Source organism: Equus quagga, chromosome 2 (genome assembly GCF_021613505.1).
Source record: "Equus quagga isolate Etosha38 chromosome 2, UCLA_HA_Equagga_1.0, whole genome shotgun sequence".
In the NCBI taxonomy this organism is placed as follows: Eukaryota; Metazoa; Chordata; class Mammalia; order Perissodactyla; family Equidae; genus Equus; species Equus quagga.
This window is the reverse complement of record NC_060268.1, coordinates 107,722,322-107,739,957: the sequence shown is the minus strand read 5'-3', so window position 1 is coordinate 107,739,957 and position 17,636 is coordinate 107,722,322. Positions and strand designations below refer to the sequence as shown.

The 17,636-nt window shown below is 40.9% G+C and overlaps 1 protein-coding gene across 1 annotated transcript in view; it reads left to right on the top strand.

The window, feature by feature from the left end:
* The window catches only part of PCNX2 (pecanex 2), a 281,084-nt gene that overhangs the window by 131,222 nt on the left and 132,226 nt on the right, over positions 1-17,636 (top strand). The window contains exon 19 of the mRNA XM_046654236.1: positions 497-647. Within this exon, the coding sequence (XP_046510192.1) occupies positions 497-647 (151 nt within the window). The remainder of the gene's footprint in view (positions 1-496; positions 648-17,636) is intronic.

Sequence of the window (17,636 nt, the reverse complement as noted above, 5' to 3'; positions counted from 1 at the left end):
GCAGAGAATGGCGGAGTTACCATATCAGAGCCAAAAAGATGATTGGAACACTGTTTTCAGTTCGAACAACAAAAATAGTGAGCTCTAAATGGGGTTTCTGGCTTACCATTCTAACAGGCAGTTGCCATCTCTCTCTATAAAAGGATTATATATTTATGAACTCTTCTTTCAACAAAGAAAAGTCTATTAGCTAAGTTCATTATTCTCCACCTCTTCTTTTAAGGAAAAACAAAAGCAAAATAGTCCAATGGGCAGAATTCCTTAGGCCTCTGTGCTCCCATGGGCCAATGCTCCACCCCCTCGCGGTTCTCAGCACGGTGATGGGTCTCCGGCCAGATGGAAGGCATTTTCAGAGGCCTGAAGCAAGAACTGGGCTTGGCTGTCTATTCTTTAAGAGGAAAAAGGGAGAGGACAATAGTGTCATGTATTATTCATGGGCATCCCTCGCCCCATCCTTCTAAGCAAAATAATGAGATTTTGCCCTCTCTCGCCGCAGCCCTTCCTCAGCGTCGTGCTGTTTGCCCTGGCTGGCGCTGTGGGATTTGTGACCCATTACATGCTGCCTCAGCTCCGCAAGCACCATCCGTGGATGTGGATTTCACACCCCGTGCTTAAAAACAGAGAGTACCAGCAGCGGGAAGTGCGAGGTTAGTAACGCATCCCTCATGAAAGAAATGATGCAGCGGCAGGCTTTCCGGAACCGGAGCAGGTGCGCAGCAATGTGAACGCGCTGAATGCCACAGAGCTGTACACTTAAACATGGTGACAATGGTAGATGTCACATTATCTATATTTTACCACAATAAAAACAAGGAGAGCATGTATCTTGTAGTATACAGTGTTGTTCCCAGAACAAGAAAGCTGAAGTGGGGTGAATTAGAAGTATGTTTTATAAAAATAGTAATTGGTTATTAATATTGAGGAAAAATTAATTTATATCATTCAGACCTGAAGATTATGCTGTTCCAGCTGACCTTGAACTGGGAACCAGAAAGAGCATCACTTGACCACCTTCCCATCCTCCACAAAATGGGGGGGATGTGGCAGAGACTGACCTTTAACCCTTAGGACCCCTGAACCCTTGAATTTTGTTGAACTTGCTTGATCACCTGGGCCTAGACCTGTATGTGATTGACTCAGCTGTTCCTGGGCTGTCTCTGGCCGCCATCGTGTAATAGCCCGGTAATCCTGACAGTGTCAGAGCTTCTAGAAAAGAACTCTCTCAGGAGTTTCTCTGCCAGGTCTCCCCTTGCTCTGTGATTGAACAGATGGCAAAAGCATTGATTTATCTCCATTTTCAGACACATCCAAGTTATTGGTCACAGTTTACAGCTATAGTTTATAACTAGTTAGTGCTGCTAACTCTGCACAGAACTGCTTAGCCCATTGTAATTTTGCCGTTGTTACGCGCATTATCTAGTCATCTCCCACTGCAGACACAAAGGTACTCTCCACCACAAGGGTACATGAGTGACACCATAGTTTGCTCACTGGCAGGAATGTCCTGGACTCAGCCAGGTTTGTTGTCATCAGTAACTTCAGTAGACAGTGTGACAAAAGGAAAAGAGGGGAGAATTATAAAAAAAATAAGGAAGCGAAAGAATCACTTAAGATGCTGTAAAGAATGGAGAGCATTTCTTTAAGGAATATCTCTGGGTGGATATGAGGAGCTGCCTTAATCTGAAACAGCCAAATCTGGAAAACTGGATTGTTCTGGGGAGAAATAAGGCGTAGTGGGCCTGCTGCCAGCATAGGGCTAGAAAGTGGAGAAGGGTAACTTGGACCCTCTGCCTTTGGGGACTTGCTCTTCCCACCTCTGACGTGAGGGGCTCATGTAAGGGTCACGCTGCGTGATATAGCTTTTAAATGCTCTGCTCAATTTCAAGTGCTACTTAAATGCAAATTATTATCAGTATTATAAAAGGTGAAGGAAGAGAAGCTCAGAGTTGCTGCGATTTATAACGGCTGGTTCATTTCACAGTCCGCTTGGGGAGAAAGATCTGTCCCAAACAGGAGCCTGCTGAGGAAAAGACGGGTTTCTGTTGAACTTCTGCAATGTTAAGGCCACGTTTCCCTGTCATTCTCTAAACCTTTAGAAAGACTAAGTTTGGGTGAAATGAGTGGAATATTTGGGAGTTTGTTATTTTGGCATCATTGATTTTTGATGGAGATTGGAAGTAAGATGCTTTGATTCAGGAAACTGTGCTATATCGTCTGGATCTGTACCTGTACCCGGATGTTTATATGCTTCGCCATGAGGACAGAGAACTTGCCAAATTGAGAGAAAGGAAAATGAGACAGATGACCCTTGGGTTCCCCTTCTGTGGCAGTTCAGAGTGTGGAGTTCAACATTGCAAGATAAGAGTGGGCAGTTTAAAATTGGGGAATCTTTTTTTTATTTTAGTCTGGTTGTTTTCTTCCTGAATCTAACAGAGCCCAGTTTAAATTAGAATCCTTAGATATTTCAAGCCTGCATGGCCTTTTCAGTACAAGAATCCAGAGCAAGTAAGGTGAGTGAGTTTGTATGTTGACTTCTCTTTGAGGGGCGAGCGAGCAGGCGGCCCTGGCCCCTGTCCTGTAGGGCAGGCTGGGAGAAATGTAGCCCCTTTGCACAAGCTCCAGCAGAGGCTCTGGGGATGTTCTCACTTGCCTCCGTTAGCTGTTTATAAGCCACCTGAAATCTAGCCAAGAGTAATAGATTTCACAAATTATGCATATAATGAAGAACAGATTGCATTTTAAATTTATGTATGTTGGAAAATCCAAATATTTAAAATATATTCATATGAACTCAGTGAAACCCTGTTACCCATTTTGGTATCATCCATGCCCAGAATTTCCTTGCATCCTTTTCCTGGCCTTCTGCCTTTTAGGTATTTCACTCTTCATTTCTTCTACTAGCAAGAAAACATGCACCGGAAGCTCAGACTGATCATATAATTTTAATGTGAAAACTATGCTCAAATCTTCCTTATAGGATCACAGACATTATAACTGGAAAAGAAGGAAGAGCAGAGCAGAGCTGGCAAGTCGTTGGCATACCACTGGAATGCCCTGGTCCCACAGCACACACTGCTAACTAGAACAATTCTAAGATGGGGCCAGCGGCAGACGTTGCCAGTCAATTGGAATTGGCATGTAAAATGAGGTATATGTGCTGTCCCTGTCTTACGGTTAATATAATCCTATCCCACCATTTTACAAAGGAGGAAAAGGAAGTTTAGAGAAGTCAGGGGATATAACTTGGGTTCTACCATGTTTGTAGCCAGTGAGTGACCTGTACCTGGGTCATCTCACTCACTCCAGCTGGGTGCTCTCTCTGGTACCATGGTGCTCTCAGTCCAGGGGCAGATGCTATGCCATCTGAAAGGGGCTCTCAGACTGTTTTGCAGGCGTCATTACCCAGATGAGCCACGTCAGTACGGTAGGTCCTGTAAAGTCTAACATGCCATTGTCTGATACGAACGCAATAAAGCTTTAACCCCTTTGCCGCAATAAATTCTGGGCATTCTTGTAGTTTCTCAAACACACCACATTCTCTCACGTCCTCTCCTTGCTGTTTCCTCTGCCTGTGAGCTTTTCCTCAAGCTTCACTAGACTCATGCCAGATGACTAAAAATCAGTCTCTCCAAAAGTCCTTCCCTGACCACCTAAACCAGAGTGACTTCCTGGCTGCTCCCTCAAACCTCCCTTTCCATTATATTCTCCAAAGTCCAGTGCTTGCTGTGGTGCCAGGCACAGAGTTGCATTTACTGAACTGCGTTTAATTTAAATATCCTCAGCCCTATATTTGCTAGAACAAACTTTAAACTTGGTGCATATACTTTCTTTCGGTTTACTTTTTTCCTACATACCTCCGATAAGTAATTTTACTTGTATGTAAAACTACTTGGAGGTACAAAATTAATTTAGATATGAAGTTCAGACTGTGATAAAATGGAACTGTGTTACAACTCAAGTTGAAAACTGTAAATTGAAACATATATTTTTTAACCAATTCAGTTCTTTACTTTTAAGGCTTATTTAAGTAAACCTAATCCTATCCTATCCCCAGCAAGATATTTCACCAATATTTGAGCTAAAAGAATAAAACTCTATTAGTTATAGTACAGCTCAGCAGTCAAATGAACCGTGGTGGTGATGTGGGCATAACTGTTCTATCAATGGGTATGCGTGAAGTTGCCCTTTGTTTTGCTCTATTTCCCACCAATCTAAGTGAATAATGCTGAAAATAACAGGATAGGCAGTGCTACGAATGGCACCGTATTAGTCCTGTATGGAACTTTTGAGACTAAATTTTTAACGAGCATTGGATTTTTAGAAAGTAAGACAAATCTATTATCGTGAATTATGAGGATGATTCTAGACAAATGACTTCCTTGATTGGCCCCTATTTAAGAGGTTGAATCTGTTTGACAGTTTGTTTTATATAAGAACTTTCCAAGGGAATCATGTCATTTTAGAAGGGAATAATAGTGTTTGTCACATTTTCACATGGGCCTACAGAAAGAAATTTCTATAATATTATCATTCTTGGCTCATAAGAATCTAAGAAAAGTTGAAGTGATCTGATCTGATGACCAGACTCTTAACCATAAAAGTGGGTTTTCATGGCTTTAAAAGAGATTGAGATAAAGAATAAGTTCACTCTTGGTAGTCACTTGTTTACTTATTTATTCACTCAGAAAATGCTATGAATATACTATTCATTAAAAAAAATTATTGAGTTCCTACATGATGCCAAGCCTGTGAACAAGTGAGATAGGATGACTAAAACATGGTTTCTGTAACCAAAGAGTTTCTAATCTAGTAAGCAAACCTATGGCTGTGCCAGAACAGAAGAGCTGTGATTGTCACACACACAGTGACGTGGCGTCAGTGCTGTGTTCAGCATTGCAGGAAATACAAAGAAGTAGAAGGCCCTAAGTGAAGAGGTTACAATTAATTTCATGCTCATTGATTAAGCTTTTCCAGCTGGTTGGATTTGCATATAAAATGGAAAATATATGGGAATTTATAACTAAATGTTGAATTAATGTCTGGAGCATTGGTGTTCAATAATATTGGTTGAATGAACAAAGGAATGATTAGTGCTTTGTAAGTTCACTGAAGAAAGAGTTTCCCGTAGGCTGACATGGGCAGAAAAAACCTGGTGAGGTACAGGCTGGTTTGAAGGACTCAAGTGTACCTGTGTATAAGAACATATATACCAACAGGTCATCACTCTGTGAAAAAATGGATGCTGAAAAGCTTAAGTTATAATTTTTGGATATATTAGAATAAATGGATAAAAGGTTATAGAAATTATTAAAAAATCAATTGAAAGTCTCTTTTAAATTATAATGTTAGAAATTCACTATTATAAAGCTAATTCACAAATGAATCCTGAATTTGTAATTCCTAAATGAGAGTGACTTTGCGTTTTAGCAAATCTTGCCTGTTGGTTTGCAGATAGACTGGTTTCGCCATGCGACAGACACCGTTCTGAGAGATTTTGCCTTTTCTAACGTATTTTTCATTTATTATCAAAGTAATACATAGTGTTAAAAATCAAATAGAACACATTGTAATGAAAAGCAGCAGACTTCTGTCAACTTTTCCCCATCTCTGATTCTCCTTCTCCAGAAAAAATTGCTTCCTACTCCTTACACGTTTCTTCTGGTGTTCACCATAGTTCTAAATAGTGTGCACATTCTGCTATTTCTCGATATTTCAGCTGCCAGTCTACTGACTTCCTGTTATGAAAGATAAGGATTTATCTCTTTTATCTTCCCTTGTACATTAACATTTCCCCTTTCTCCTTCCTCCCAGTGTAGTTTTAATATTTTTGTTGAACATATACTGTTTTTTTTTGTTTTTTTACTGTTGGTGTAATTGTTATTCACTTCTCGTGCTGATTGTATACCATGAATATATTTCCTTTCTTGTTCAGATTTCTGTTTTTGCATTTGCCACCCTTTCCAATAGCTGTATAAAATATCTCTCCATTCCATTTTCTACACAGGCAAACCTGTCAGATACTTTATTGGTTCCATTTCCTCAGACTCCCTCCTGGCACCTGCTCCATTTCTTCTTTGTTTACTCCCTCATTTGGAATAAACTCATCCACCAGTCACTCCAGGGAAAGGGTTCATGGGAAGGAAACTTTTTGGGACTTGATCTGTCTCAAAGTGTTTTCAGTCTACTTTGCTCTTAAAGGGTAGTCTGTAGTGTGTAGCCTGCCAGGATAGAAACACTTCTTTCAGAATTTGAAGGTAATGTTCCATCGTCTTCCAGCTCCCACTGCTGCTGCTGAGCAGTCTGATGATTTTCTGACTCTCTGCTCCTTTATATGTGTCCAGCTTTTTCTCTGCAGGAAGCTTTTGGAAAGTTTAGAAGGGAACCATGGTGTCATGGCCCAGAGAACAGTCTCTGGAAGAAGACTGGGTGAACTCAGATCCTGGCTCTGTCACATATTAGTTGTGCTTAACCATCACGATTCAGTTTTGTCCTCTATAGTTGAGGGTTCCCACAACAAAGAATTGTTGGGGGATGAAATTAATCAAGATAATAGCTGAAGGACATTTGGCACAGTCCTTGGCAGGCAGAAGGTACTTAATAAGTGCACCCTCCTTCTCCTCTTCCCCAGGGTTCTGAAATCCAGTCATTTTGCACTTTGCTTTGTGCCTTGTTTCACCCAGTGTGCTAGGTGGTTGGTAGGCCTTTACAATCTGGATGTCCATATCCTACAGTTTTGAAAGTTTTGTCAACAGGTGATAGTACTACCTCAGTGACCAAGTTCACAGAATTTTGTGATGATTAAATTAAACCCAATAATATAAGTAAAAATTTGTTAAAATGTATATAGTGCTAGATAAAAGAATATGGCATGGCAGGCATTGTCTGATTCCCAAACATAAAGGCTGTGCTGGGGTCTTTGGGAAGGTCTCATCTTTGTGTGTGATGAGGTAGATGCTGTGGTTCTGGGAGGAAGAATGTATTGCTTACCCCCTTTTTTTCTCCACGTAAAAGAATGCTAGCATCTGGAGGTAGTTAGAGAACTAGAAGGCCCTCCAAAGCCTCTTTAATTCAAAGTGACTAAAATACTTTGGAGCATGAACTGAACTAGTGCTAGCTGAGTAACATAGTCTCACTTGCTACAATGCTTCTGTAGGAAAGTGCATTCCAGATGTCAAAGAAGTGGCTTAGAGTTGACGTGTCAGAAAATAGCCTGTCAGTTGGAAGGAAGCCTGTCTTGTTAATTATTCCGCCTGTTGTTATTTTCATGCACCTTCTCCTCCTCTCCTTTTCTTGCCCTCCCTGCCAGGCACTGCTCCTCCTGCACGCTCACAGTCTGGCTGATCTCCTTCTAGTCCACTGGGAAACTTATCTTTTTCTGTCAGTCTCCACAAGGCTGGATGGAGGTGGCTGCAGGGGCTTGGCAGTGAAACCAGGTTCACAATGCAGCAGGAAAAAAGAAAAGTGGAATCCAGTTCCCTCTGCTCAAAGGGGAGCGAGGCAGAGGAAAGCCTGGAGAAGCACAGGCCCACCCCAGCCAGCGTTAAGAGGGGAAGAGCATGGGCACAGAGCTCCGTGATTAGCTGCCAATCTCAGACTCCAGCTCTTCAGCAGGCCAGCGGGTGTTTACCCAAGCAGGATTCTTCTAGACTGCGGATAAGTCTAAAACAATGCAGAAATCAAATGAATTGTCAATAATTGGAGAGGTATAAAAAAACTAACACCAAAAGTCAGGAAGTCTTAATATGCAGCTCACGATGTATGCAAGATGTACATTTGTTGATCTTATCTGAAGTACCTTAATCCTCATAGCACTTTATGATCGATAATATATGGAGATGCCAGTGGAAAAGTAGAAATGGTGTTTTAAAGTAATCTTGTAAGTTATATAACATACCACTCACACTTTACTTGGGGGAGGAATTCTGATTTTATAAATTTGACATTCACTGAGCACCTGCTATGTCCTAGGCGCTGTGCTAGGTATTGAGAATGCAAAGCTGAGCGAGAGCAGAATTCTTGCTCTCAGCAAGAAGGTCGTTCTAATATGAAGCATCTTCCTTCATGTGGCCGTGGTGAGAACATTGGAAAGTTTCTCCTAACCTCCTAACCCTCTTCGTGTGAAAATTTTGACCTAACCTTTTTTATGTCAAAAATTTACGAATGATTTCACTGGTGTTTTGTTTTAAATACTATGATTTCGTATTAATTGAGGACCTTTCTGTCAAGAAGAGAAAGCACATTATTGCACTGATTCTCCCAAGAGTTTCTCCATCCCTTTGAGGAGATGTGAAGGATGCTTTTTTTGAGGAAGATTTGCCCTGAGCTAACATCTGTTGTCAATCTTGTTCCTTTTGCTTGAGGAAGATTGTTGCTGAGCTAACATCTGTGCCAATCTTCCTCTATTTTGTATGTGGGATGCTGCCACAGTGTGGCTTGATGAGCAGTCTATAGGTCCGTGCCTGGGATCTGAACCCGTAAACCTGGGGCCACTGAAGCTGAGCACATGAACTTAACCACTATGCTACCAGGCCAGCCCCTGAAGGATGCATTTTATTCCCACTGAATTAATGAAAAAAATCAATGGGATGGTTTTGGGAAAATGAGCTAAAAGTTTTAAAAAATTGCGTTAGACTTTGAATCAAATGAAATTCCAGATGGATTAAAGATTTAAAATTTTTTTTACAAAGGAGGAAGAAGAAGAAAGAGAGAACCAGAATAGCAGTGCGAGAAAATACAGATCAAGTTATGTAATCTTGGTTGGCCAAGAGGAAAATAATTTTCCAAGCGTGACCCCAAAGTCAAAAACTACTAAAGAAACAACTAAAAGAATTTATTTGCTCAAAAATGTACATTTTAATACTCTGATCCCCACATGATGCTCTTTCCACCTTGTATTTCTCTGAGGAGTTTACCATGATGCTGAACCTGATAATATTTATTAATTTATTCAAAAATATTTATACAACCTATCATGTGCCAGGGACTGTGCAGAATGCTGGGGAAGCCCTCGGAGCGAGGCCTGCATGGCCTCACCTGGGGGTGACCCTTCTGAGAAAGGGGAGTGTGTCCACCAGGAGTAAGTCATGAACCCCTGAAAGGCAGGCAGCGCCCCACTGTGGAAGCCCCAGTTTCTCCTCAGACTTTATTCTACTAGGCGTCTGCTTTAGTTAATTAAGTTATTAATCAGCCAGTTAATGAGTGGTACCGCCTGAATCTACTGCATGGCTCGTGTGGACAGGGTACAGTGCTAAATGCTGAATATGATGGAAAAAGACAGCCCTGGCCCCCTGGCTGTAGTTGACAGATGGACATTCATCACACAGATTAATATATCCACACAGTGTTTGAAGTCCAATGAAGAAAAACTATAGGCAGCTAGGAGGAAGTATAAAGGGATCCTAATTTAGATTTGAGGGAAAAAGAAGGGCTTCTTTGAGGAAGTGACATTCAAATTGAGGCCTGAAGGCTAAAGAGAGGGTTAGCCATCAAAGTGGAAGAGGGGGAATCTAGGCATGAGAAGATGCCACGGGCACACCCTACACTGGCTAATGAGAATGGAAAGGTCGTGAGGACCTTGGTTTATCCTGAGCAGAATGATAGGGTGTGAGAGGCAGGGTGATATGATCTGCTTTACATCTAAGGGTGATCACGCCCTCAGTTCGTGCTGCTGTTTTGGAGGTGAAGCCTGGTTCTAGAGAATAAACCGTGACATGTGTACATGTTAGTGCTGAGGACTTTACAATCTGAGATGTCACCCAGCAAGAAAGATGCGAGGGAGAGATGCTCAGAGGAATAAACAATTACCTCTAATAAGGGGATGCTACCAGCCTGGACGTGGTAATTCCACTCTGCAGGGTCTCTGCCTTACATGCCTCAGGGTGACAGGGCCAATTGAACCGAGCTGCCTCCATATTCAGGTGCTTATAAACACATCTGGCCCCTGTGAAGCAGGGGGCCGTGCATCCTTGCAGCTTAAATCGTAAGTCAAGATTTGAATTGGAGAAAACTACCTTCCTACAGATAAAAGCATCCTGGGGATTTTTGACTAACTTTTAATTATTGAGAAGGACTTATTTTAGGAACGTAAGCATCTAAGTAAAACACAACCTGAAAAGCCTTTGAGAAAATTTAAAGCGTTCAGTTGTAATAAGTCGTATATAAACTTGTAAATGGCGTAGTTAGTCTGCATTCTTTTTCTCAAGGGCCTAATATTCTAGGGAAAAGAGAAATAACGATGCTAAAGTAATGTCTTTTTATGGTCTCTCTGCATATTCAGGACATTACAGAAAGGCAGTTATAAAATACCATTGCAAAGATTTTCTTTTTAACTTTGTATGAACACTGAGAGAGTTTGCAGACTTAAGAAACATATTTATCATGTTATTGCACTTGTCAGCTTTCCTTTTTATTAGCTTTTCATGGTTACCCCATAAGAAAGCCAGAAGTCTGGTCTTTCAGAATTCAGAATTCTGCACGAACACTTCTGTTTTCGCTTCCTTCTACATTGTTATTCACTTTTCTATTTGTTCCCCCCGTCCAAATATAAACATTCAGTACGAGTTCCATTTATCTGTTAAAGATTTTCTACAATCTGGAGATCGTAGCATTTCATTGGAGTAAATTACTAAACTTGGTAGGATTCTACAGATATGTAAGAATTAAAGTGAAATTAACTTTTTTTCAATGTACAGGATTAGCAGAACCCGAAGTCAAAAGTCTGGAGCTGGTGATCTCGGGGGTTTGCTCTCCTCTCTGTCATTCCTAGATATTCATTTTAACTCCCTTCCTTTCCACATCCTTGTCTACCCCTGCCTGGGTTAGATGTTGTGCTGAGCACCAGCTAGGAAAACCGTGCCTTGGGGTAAATCTTTACCTAAAATGTTTTCCCCTTAATATACAGTGTGTGTACCCGTGCTTGCTGGTGTGTGCAGACTGTGAAATGCGTTTGCTATCCTCTCATTTAGAGATTCAGAATCAATCAGTGGGAGGCATGTGGGAGCTTCTGTATCCATCAGATGTCAGTCATTGTCGCTTTCATTTCCTTCCGGCACCTCAGGTAGTAAACTAGAGCTGAATTATATCATACAGCTTGACTTCCAGCTCAATCTTTTTTGTGTCTCTGGCTTAAGGGTGCTATTAAAAAATAGTGAAGATTTTCTAACTTATGAATGAGTTGATTTCTAGTTCTCTAGAAGTTCTGTTTATCTTTCAAAAGTCCGACATAGAACTCCTTTGTAGCTATCCTCTTGCTTTGCTTCTAACTAGAGACCCAGTTATTGCCTTTTAAAGATCCAGGTCCTTGACTGTTCATATATGTTATTGTGGCCATGTTGAACATAGCTCCTTTGAACATGCTGTTCCAAAGCCAGACAACAGAATGGTGCTTACGATCCAAGACTTCCAAAAGTCTTAAATGCCTTAGCCACATGCCTTAAAGTTGTGTCTGTGATATAGTTTCACACACATGCACACACACCTGGGTACCACAGAGGGTTAAAATCTCACCAAATATCTTTTGCTCTCAAATATTTTGAAAGACGTGGATGGTGAATTCAGAGCTTAGGTAATTTCTATATTATTTGAAATTCATTGCTTTATGTGTTTCTGGGATGGATACACTGAAATTCTTACAGCAAACCGTATTTGTTATCATTATCTGCAGTAAATCATTATAGACTGGAATGGGATTGTGTCCCTGCCCTCAAGTCAGCCTTATCCCCCCTCAGTGGAAAATTTCATCCTCTAAAAGTAAATGTGACAAGCATTTGAAAGTCTGGCCGCGCTCCCCTATCCAAATGGTACCCAGTTCATTCTATGGTGATGAGCCACTCAAGTGATTCTTTTAATTCAAATGTTTTTCTAACAGCACTGCTGGATGAGATTGGCTTATATGTCTCTTAATTTACATATTTTTGCAGGAATCTAGTGAAGGTTCTCCTGTTTCTCTGAATTGGTGACAAATGTTGATAGAACTCTGTAAATGGATTTTTATAAGCAGACTGAATTGCATTTGATGTGAGCACCCCAATCTGACACTGTTGATCTCTTATAAATGGAGAAATTGGAAAAAATAATTTTGTATGGAAGGAAACAAAACTGTAACCATTTGTACTTTGTGGGAGATTAAAATGGGAAATGTTTAATGTTAAAGTTAGAAAGCTTTTGGTTTTGTAATGAAAAAAATAATCCCAAGGGGCTATATTTTTTAATCCCCCTTTGTTCAATTTAATTATTCAGAGTTGCCCCAACTACTAAAAAATGTTAAGATTATAAACAAACATTTATTGAACCCTAAATTTAGGCCAGACACTTTGCCAGGTACTTCAAATACTACACCATTTAAGACCTAGCACCTTCTCTTGACAAACTCACAATCTAGTGGGAAGGTTAATATTAAAATGAATACTTACTCTATGATGTGACAGGTACTGCAATTGCAGAATTCACAGTGTACAGTGATGGCACAAAGGAGTAACATATTTTGCCTTAAAACTAAAGATAATATGCACGGAATGCCTGGCTAAGTGTCTGGCAGACACCTAACGAGTGCTGGATATATGGCAGTGCAGTGGAGCACCAAAGGTGGGAAAGGGCGGGGGTCCACCCAGGAGAAGGGAGAAAGCCAGGTGCATTGTTTATAAAGAATTTACAAACAATAGTAAAGCCAATCAAGAGTTGAACTCCTTAGTACTGCCACCATGTGCTGACAATTCTAAACAGTATCGGTGATAAACCCTCCTTCTATGGGATGGACACTTCAAATGCCCTGCCCCTGGCAACCACTGGTAGTGACTGTATTGGGAGTGGTGAAGGGGTGGGGGTAAAAGGTCAAAGAAAGCTCCACATGGCAGGATGCCAGTTTCCCAGGTAGGAAATACGGAAGGACATTCCAGAAGGCACCAGCATGTAGAAAGGCATACAAAACAGCATGGTTCATTGCAGTGGATGGGGGAAATAGAAGTTATTGTCAATAAATGGTGATGGTCAATTAGATAGCCACATGGAAAAAAGTCAGTCTCGATCCCTGTCTTACATTGTACACAATCATCCATTCTAAATAGATTGCAGATCTAGATGTGAAAGATAAAGCAATAAAAGTCTTAGAGGAGAACATGGGAGAATGTGGTCATGATCTTTGTCTGTTAAACAGAACACAAAAGACTCTAAAATGAAAAGTATTGAGAAGTTGGAGCATATTAAAATTAATTATTTCTTTTCTACAAAAGATACTATTAAGAGAGTGAAAAGCAAACTATAAAAGGGGAGAAGATTTTCCCAATATGTGTAATTCTGAAGGAAAAAGAACCAGGCAATGGATGTGAAGAACCACTTCACAAAAGTGTATATCCAAGTGGCCGGGAAACATATGAAAAGGTACTCAACTGTGTTAGTCATCAGGGAAATGCAAAATAAAACCATAATATGATACCACCCTACACCCACCAGTGTAGCTAAAAGGAAGGAGAGAGAAAATGTTTTGGCAGGGATGTGGAACAAATAGAAGGATCTCTTTGCACTGTTTGTGGGAGTGTAAATTGGCACAATAACTTGAGAAAATTGTTTGCTGGCATCTCCTAGAGCTTCCTGTATGCATGCTTAATAACCTAGCAATTCCACTCTTAACTGTATACTCCACAGAAATGTACATGTTTACCAAACGACTTGTACAAGAATGTTGATAGCAGCACTCTTCATAATAGAACTAAACTGGAAACTAACCAAATGTCCGTGAACAGTAGACTAGAAAAATAATCAGTGTATGTTCATATACAGCACTGAGAATGAACAAATGACAGCTACACATGAAAATGTGGGTGAATCTCATGATGTTGAGAAAAAGACACAAAGGATAGTAGGCAAAGCTGAACAGCAGAGTTCAGGGTTTGGGCAGTGGTTACCTTGTGGGCAGTGACTGTTAGCAGGCATGGGGACCTTTCCTAATCTAGATTCTAGAGACACAGCTCTACGTGTCTGATTTGTACATATTTCTGTGTATAGAAAGTTAAATGAAAAGGTTTTTTAAAATGCAGCATGGCTAATTCAGGTAACCGGTTCAGCATAAACTGTAAGTCGAAATCGATGGAAGATGACTCCAGAAAGTTACGAAGCGGCAGATTACGGAAAGCCTATATGCCATGTTAAGGTACTGGGGATGTGTGGACAGCCACAGCGGAGAACCGTTGAAAGCTGTGAGCCACAGAGATACCATGGTTAGATTGTGTTTGAAACAGATCTTTGGGGACAACAGAGCAGAAAAACAGATGATGCATAAAGAAGCTGGAGCGAAGGAGATCATTCATTCATTTACTCAACATGCATTTGTTGAGTGATTCCTATGCCAGCATTGGGGATACCAGCAGTGAACAAGAAAAGTCCTTGCCTTCATGGAGCTTAAGCTCTAGTGGGGAAAGTGGACAATAAATAAACACACAGATAAATAAGCAAGATGTCAAAGTGAGATATGTTTTATCAAGAAAATTCATTAGAGTAAAGAAGTAGAGAGTGAAAGGAGGAGGCTGTTTTTGATATGGTGGTCAGGAGAGGACCCACGGAGGATGTGATGCCTGAGCAGAGACCTGAATACAATGAGAGAGTGAGCCATGAAAATGTCTGGAGAGAAGAGTCCAGGCTGAGTGAACAGCAGGTGGAAAGCTTCTGGAAGGAAACAAACTTGGTATATTTAATATTCAAGGAACATCACTAGGATGAGAGTACATAATGGAGAAAGTGGTTGGAAATAAGATCAAAAAGGTGTCAAATCATTTAGGGTCTTCTAAGAGATGGTAAGGACATTGAGTTTTCTATTAGTTAGGAGGCAGGAAGAGGTTAAAAATGATAGCAAATTCCCCCAAATCTCAGTGGCTTAGCAAAGTGAAAACTTATTTTTTGTACATGCAAAGTCCAATGGGAATTTGGTCAAAAGATTTTTCCTAGTGAGACTGTCCCTTGTGTAGTGGAGGGCTCTGGTCGCTTGAGGACCAGGCTTCTTCCATCTTATGAACCTGTCGTATTGTGGTTTCAAGGTCACCCTTGAATCCTAACATTCTTGAGTCAGCGGATAGAAGGAGGAAACATGGAAGCTCAGGTACCTAGGACTTAACTACTTGACCTGGAAGCGACACACGGAACTTCTGCTCTCATTCTCCTGGCAATAACGAGTCATGTGGTCCTCTTATGTGCAAGGAATAACCAGGAAATGTAATCTTCAGCTGGTCAGCCACTTCCCAATGTCAGCTCTATGCAAAGAGGAGTGTTAAATTTTTGGAGATCAGCTAAATAAAATTTGTTTCAGATAGGTTTTATCATAATTAGGATGGAAAGCCATTGGAGACTCTTTAATAGGATAAAAACAAAGTCTTAAAAGATCCCTCTGGCTGCTGGTAGAGTATCAGCTCTGGGTCTAGGAAACACTAAAGAAGTAAGGAGAGCAGTTTTAAGGAAGTTTCATTAGTGTAGACAAGAAATGATGGTGACTTGGACCAGGGTGATGGCAGCACAAGAAGAGAAATGTAGTTGAATTTGGGAGAGATTTTGAAGGTAGAGCCGATGAGATTCGCTTATAGGTTGGCTATGTAAGCTGTGAAAGGAAGAGTAGAGGAAAGATTTTGGCTTGAGAAACTAGATGACTGGGTGGGGCCATTTAATGAGATGTTCAAATGGCATCTTGCTTCTCAAATGTCACCTCCTCAATTATGCTTCTATGTCATCTTATTTTACAGTGTAGCCCATGCGAATGACCTAGTACTCTTGATCCTCTTCACTCTGCTCTGTTCTTTTACATAAAACACTCATCTCTCATCACCTTCTTATTAATATACTTATGTAATTTACTTATTTATTATGTTAATTGTTTCTTGACTACACTAGAATGTAAGCTCCATCAGGGCAAGAATTTTGTAATGTTTTGGGCACTAATTATCCTAAGTGCCTAAAAAAAGTGCCTGGCACATAGCTGGCACTCAGTAATGATTTGTGTAATGAATGAATAGTGACATTGGGGAGGAGTAGGTTTAAGTGAGAACATGGAATGAAGAACTTTGCTCAAATGCTTCTTTGACATTCAAGATATGTTACATAGTTGGATATACTGGTTTGGAGGCCAGAAAAGAGGTTGTGGATGGAGCTATATTTTTAGTAATCAACAGCATATTGACAATATTTAATAAAGCCGTGGAACTGAATAAGATCATGTAGGAAATCACAAGAAGAAGGTAGAAATTAACTGGGACAAATGCTGCTGGGAAGTTGCGTAACATGGAGACTGAGATTGACCCTTGGAGATAGCAATGGGGAGGTTGTTTCGTGGAGAGGTTGGGGTGAGACTCTGATTGGAGTGGACACAGGAGAGAAAGTGAGCTAAGCTATGGAGAAAGTGAGTGTAGCCAAAACTTTTTTATTTTTATATTGGTAGTTTCCTACTATATCTCTCTTCTACTTATTAAGTGAATTGTTGGGGTGTTTGTTCTTATTATTTCCCACGTCATGAAGTATTTCCTCTCACCATTCCTATCTCATTCAAATGAATTCTTTTCAATTAAGATTTCAGAATGCCAAAATTTTCCTCATATTTTTAATCAAGTGAAGATAGCTTTTGTGTTTTGAGTTAAAAAGATAATATATTTCTACATAGAAACATAGGCCACGTAGAGAAGAAAGTGAAATATCAGTTCCCAGTTTGGTGTGTGTGGTCTGTGTGTGTGTTTGTGTTGCTTCCTGAGATCCTTTACATGAAGTCCCAGTGAAGTATGTTGGAAACAGGTAATTTGTGTCCCAATCCTGGGTAAGATACTGGAGGGGACAGCGCATTTTACGTCACTGCCGTGTCTCTCTGCACGGTAGGCGTCAACTGTTTCTCTTTCCTGAGTTGGTTCTTGTGTAATCCAAACAATGTAAAAACTACATGGCTCTCTTGTTTTTTACTATAGATTCCTGGGGTATAAGCTTTTTTATTATAAATTGTTGAAGAATGTGGTTCCAGAAGTTTGATGGAGTTGCCCATGCCCTTTGCAGATCTAGACTTTGAGAGTTCCTGTGGAGAGAACTGAACTGCCAGCATGTCTGGTTCATTTGCCTAGCTGTCTGGTGGGGGCTTGGGGTCAACCTCAGCCTCACAGTTACTAGCAGACAGAAAGATTTGGCAAGGAGTGAGATGGCCCTGTCTGAGGACCCTGGGCCTGAACCTGGTATGCCCTCCTCACAGAGGTGGAGGCAGAGGAGAGTTCTCACAGGGATAAAGTTTTTCCCACCTCCTGATACTATGGCCTAAGGAAGTTTGTGCTCTGACCAATCAGACCAGCCATTTCTCCTCCCCAGAGAGAAAAGTTAGTAAGAGATGGGTGGGAGGCTGCAAGTATACATTCCACATTACCCCCTCATGGGGGGAGAGCAGAGTTCTCCTCTGCCGTGAATAGTAGGAAAGAGAGATGACTACTTCCCCAGTCGCAGACTCAGAGGATGAGCGGGACACACAAAACAGGCTCATAATGATGAGGGTGATAGTTTGCGGTCACATGCTGGTGGTTGGTCGAGTCTGAATGCAAACCCGGATTGGCCTGACTTAAAACTGTGACCTTGTGGGAATAGACCTCCGTCTCCATGGTGCTGCCTTTGTCACGAAGGCTCGCGAGAAGGTCTAC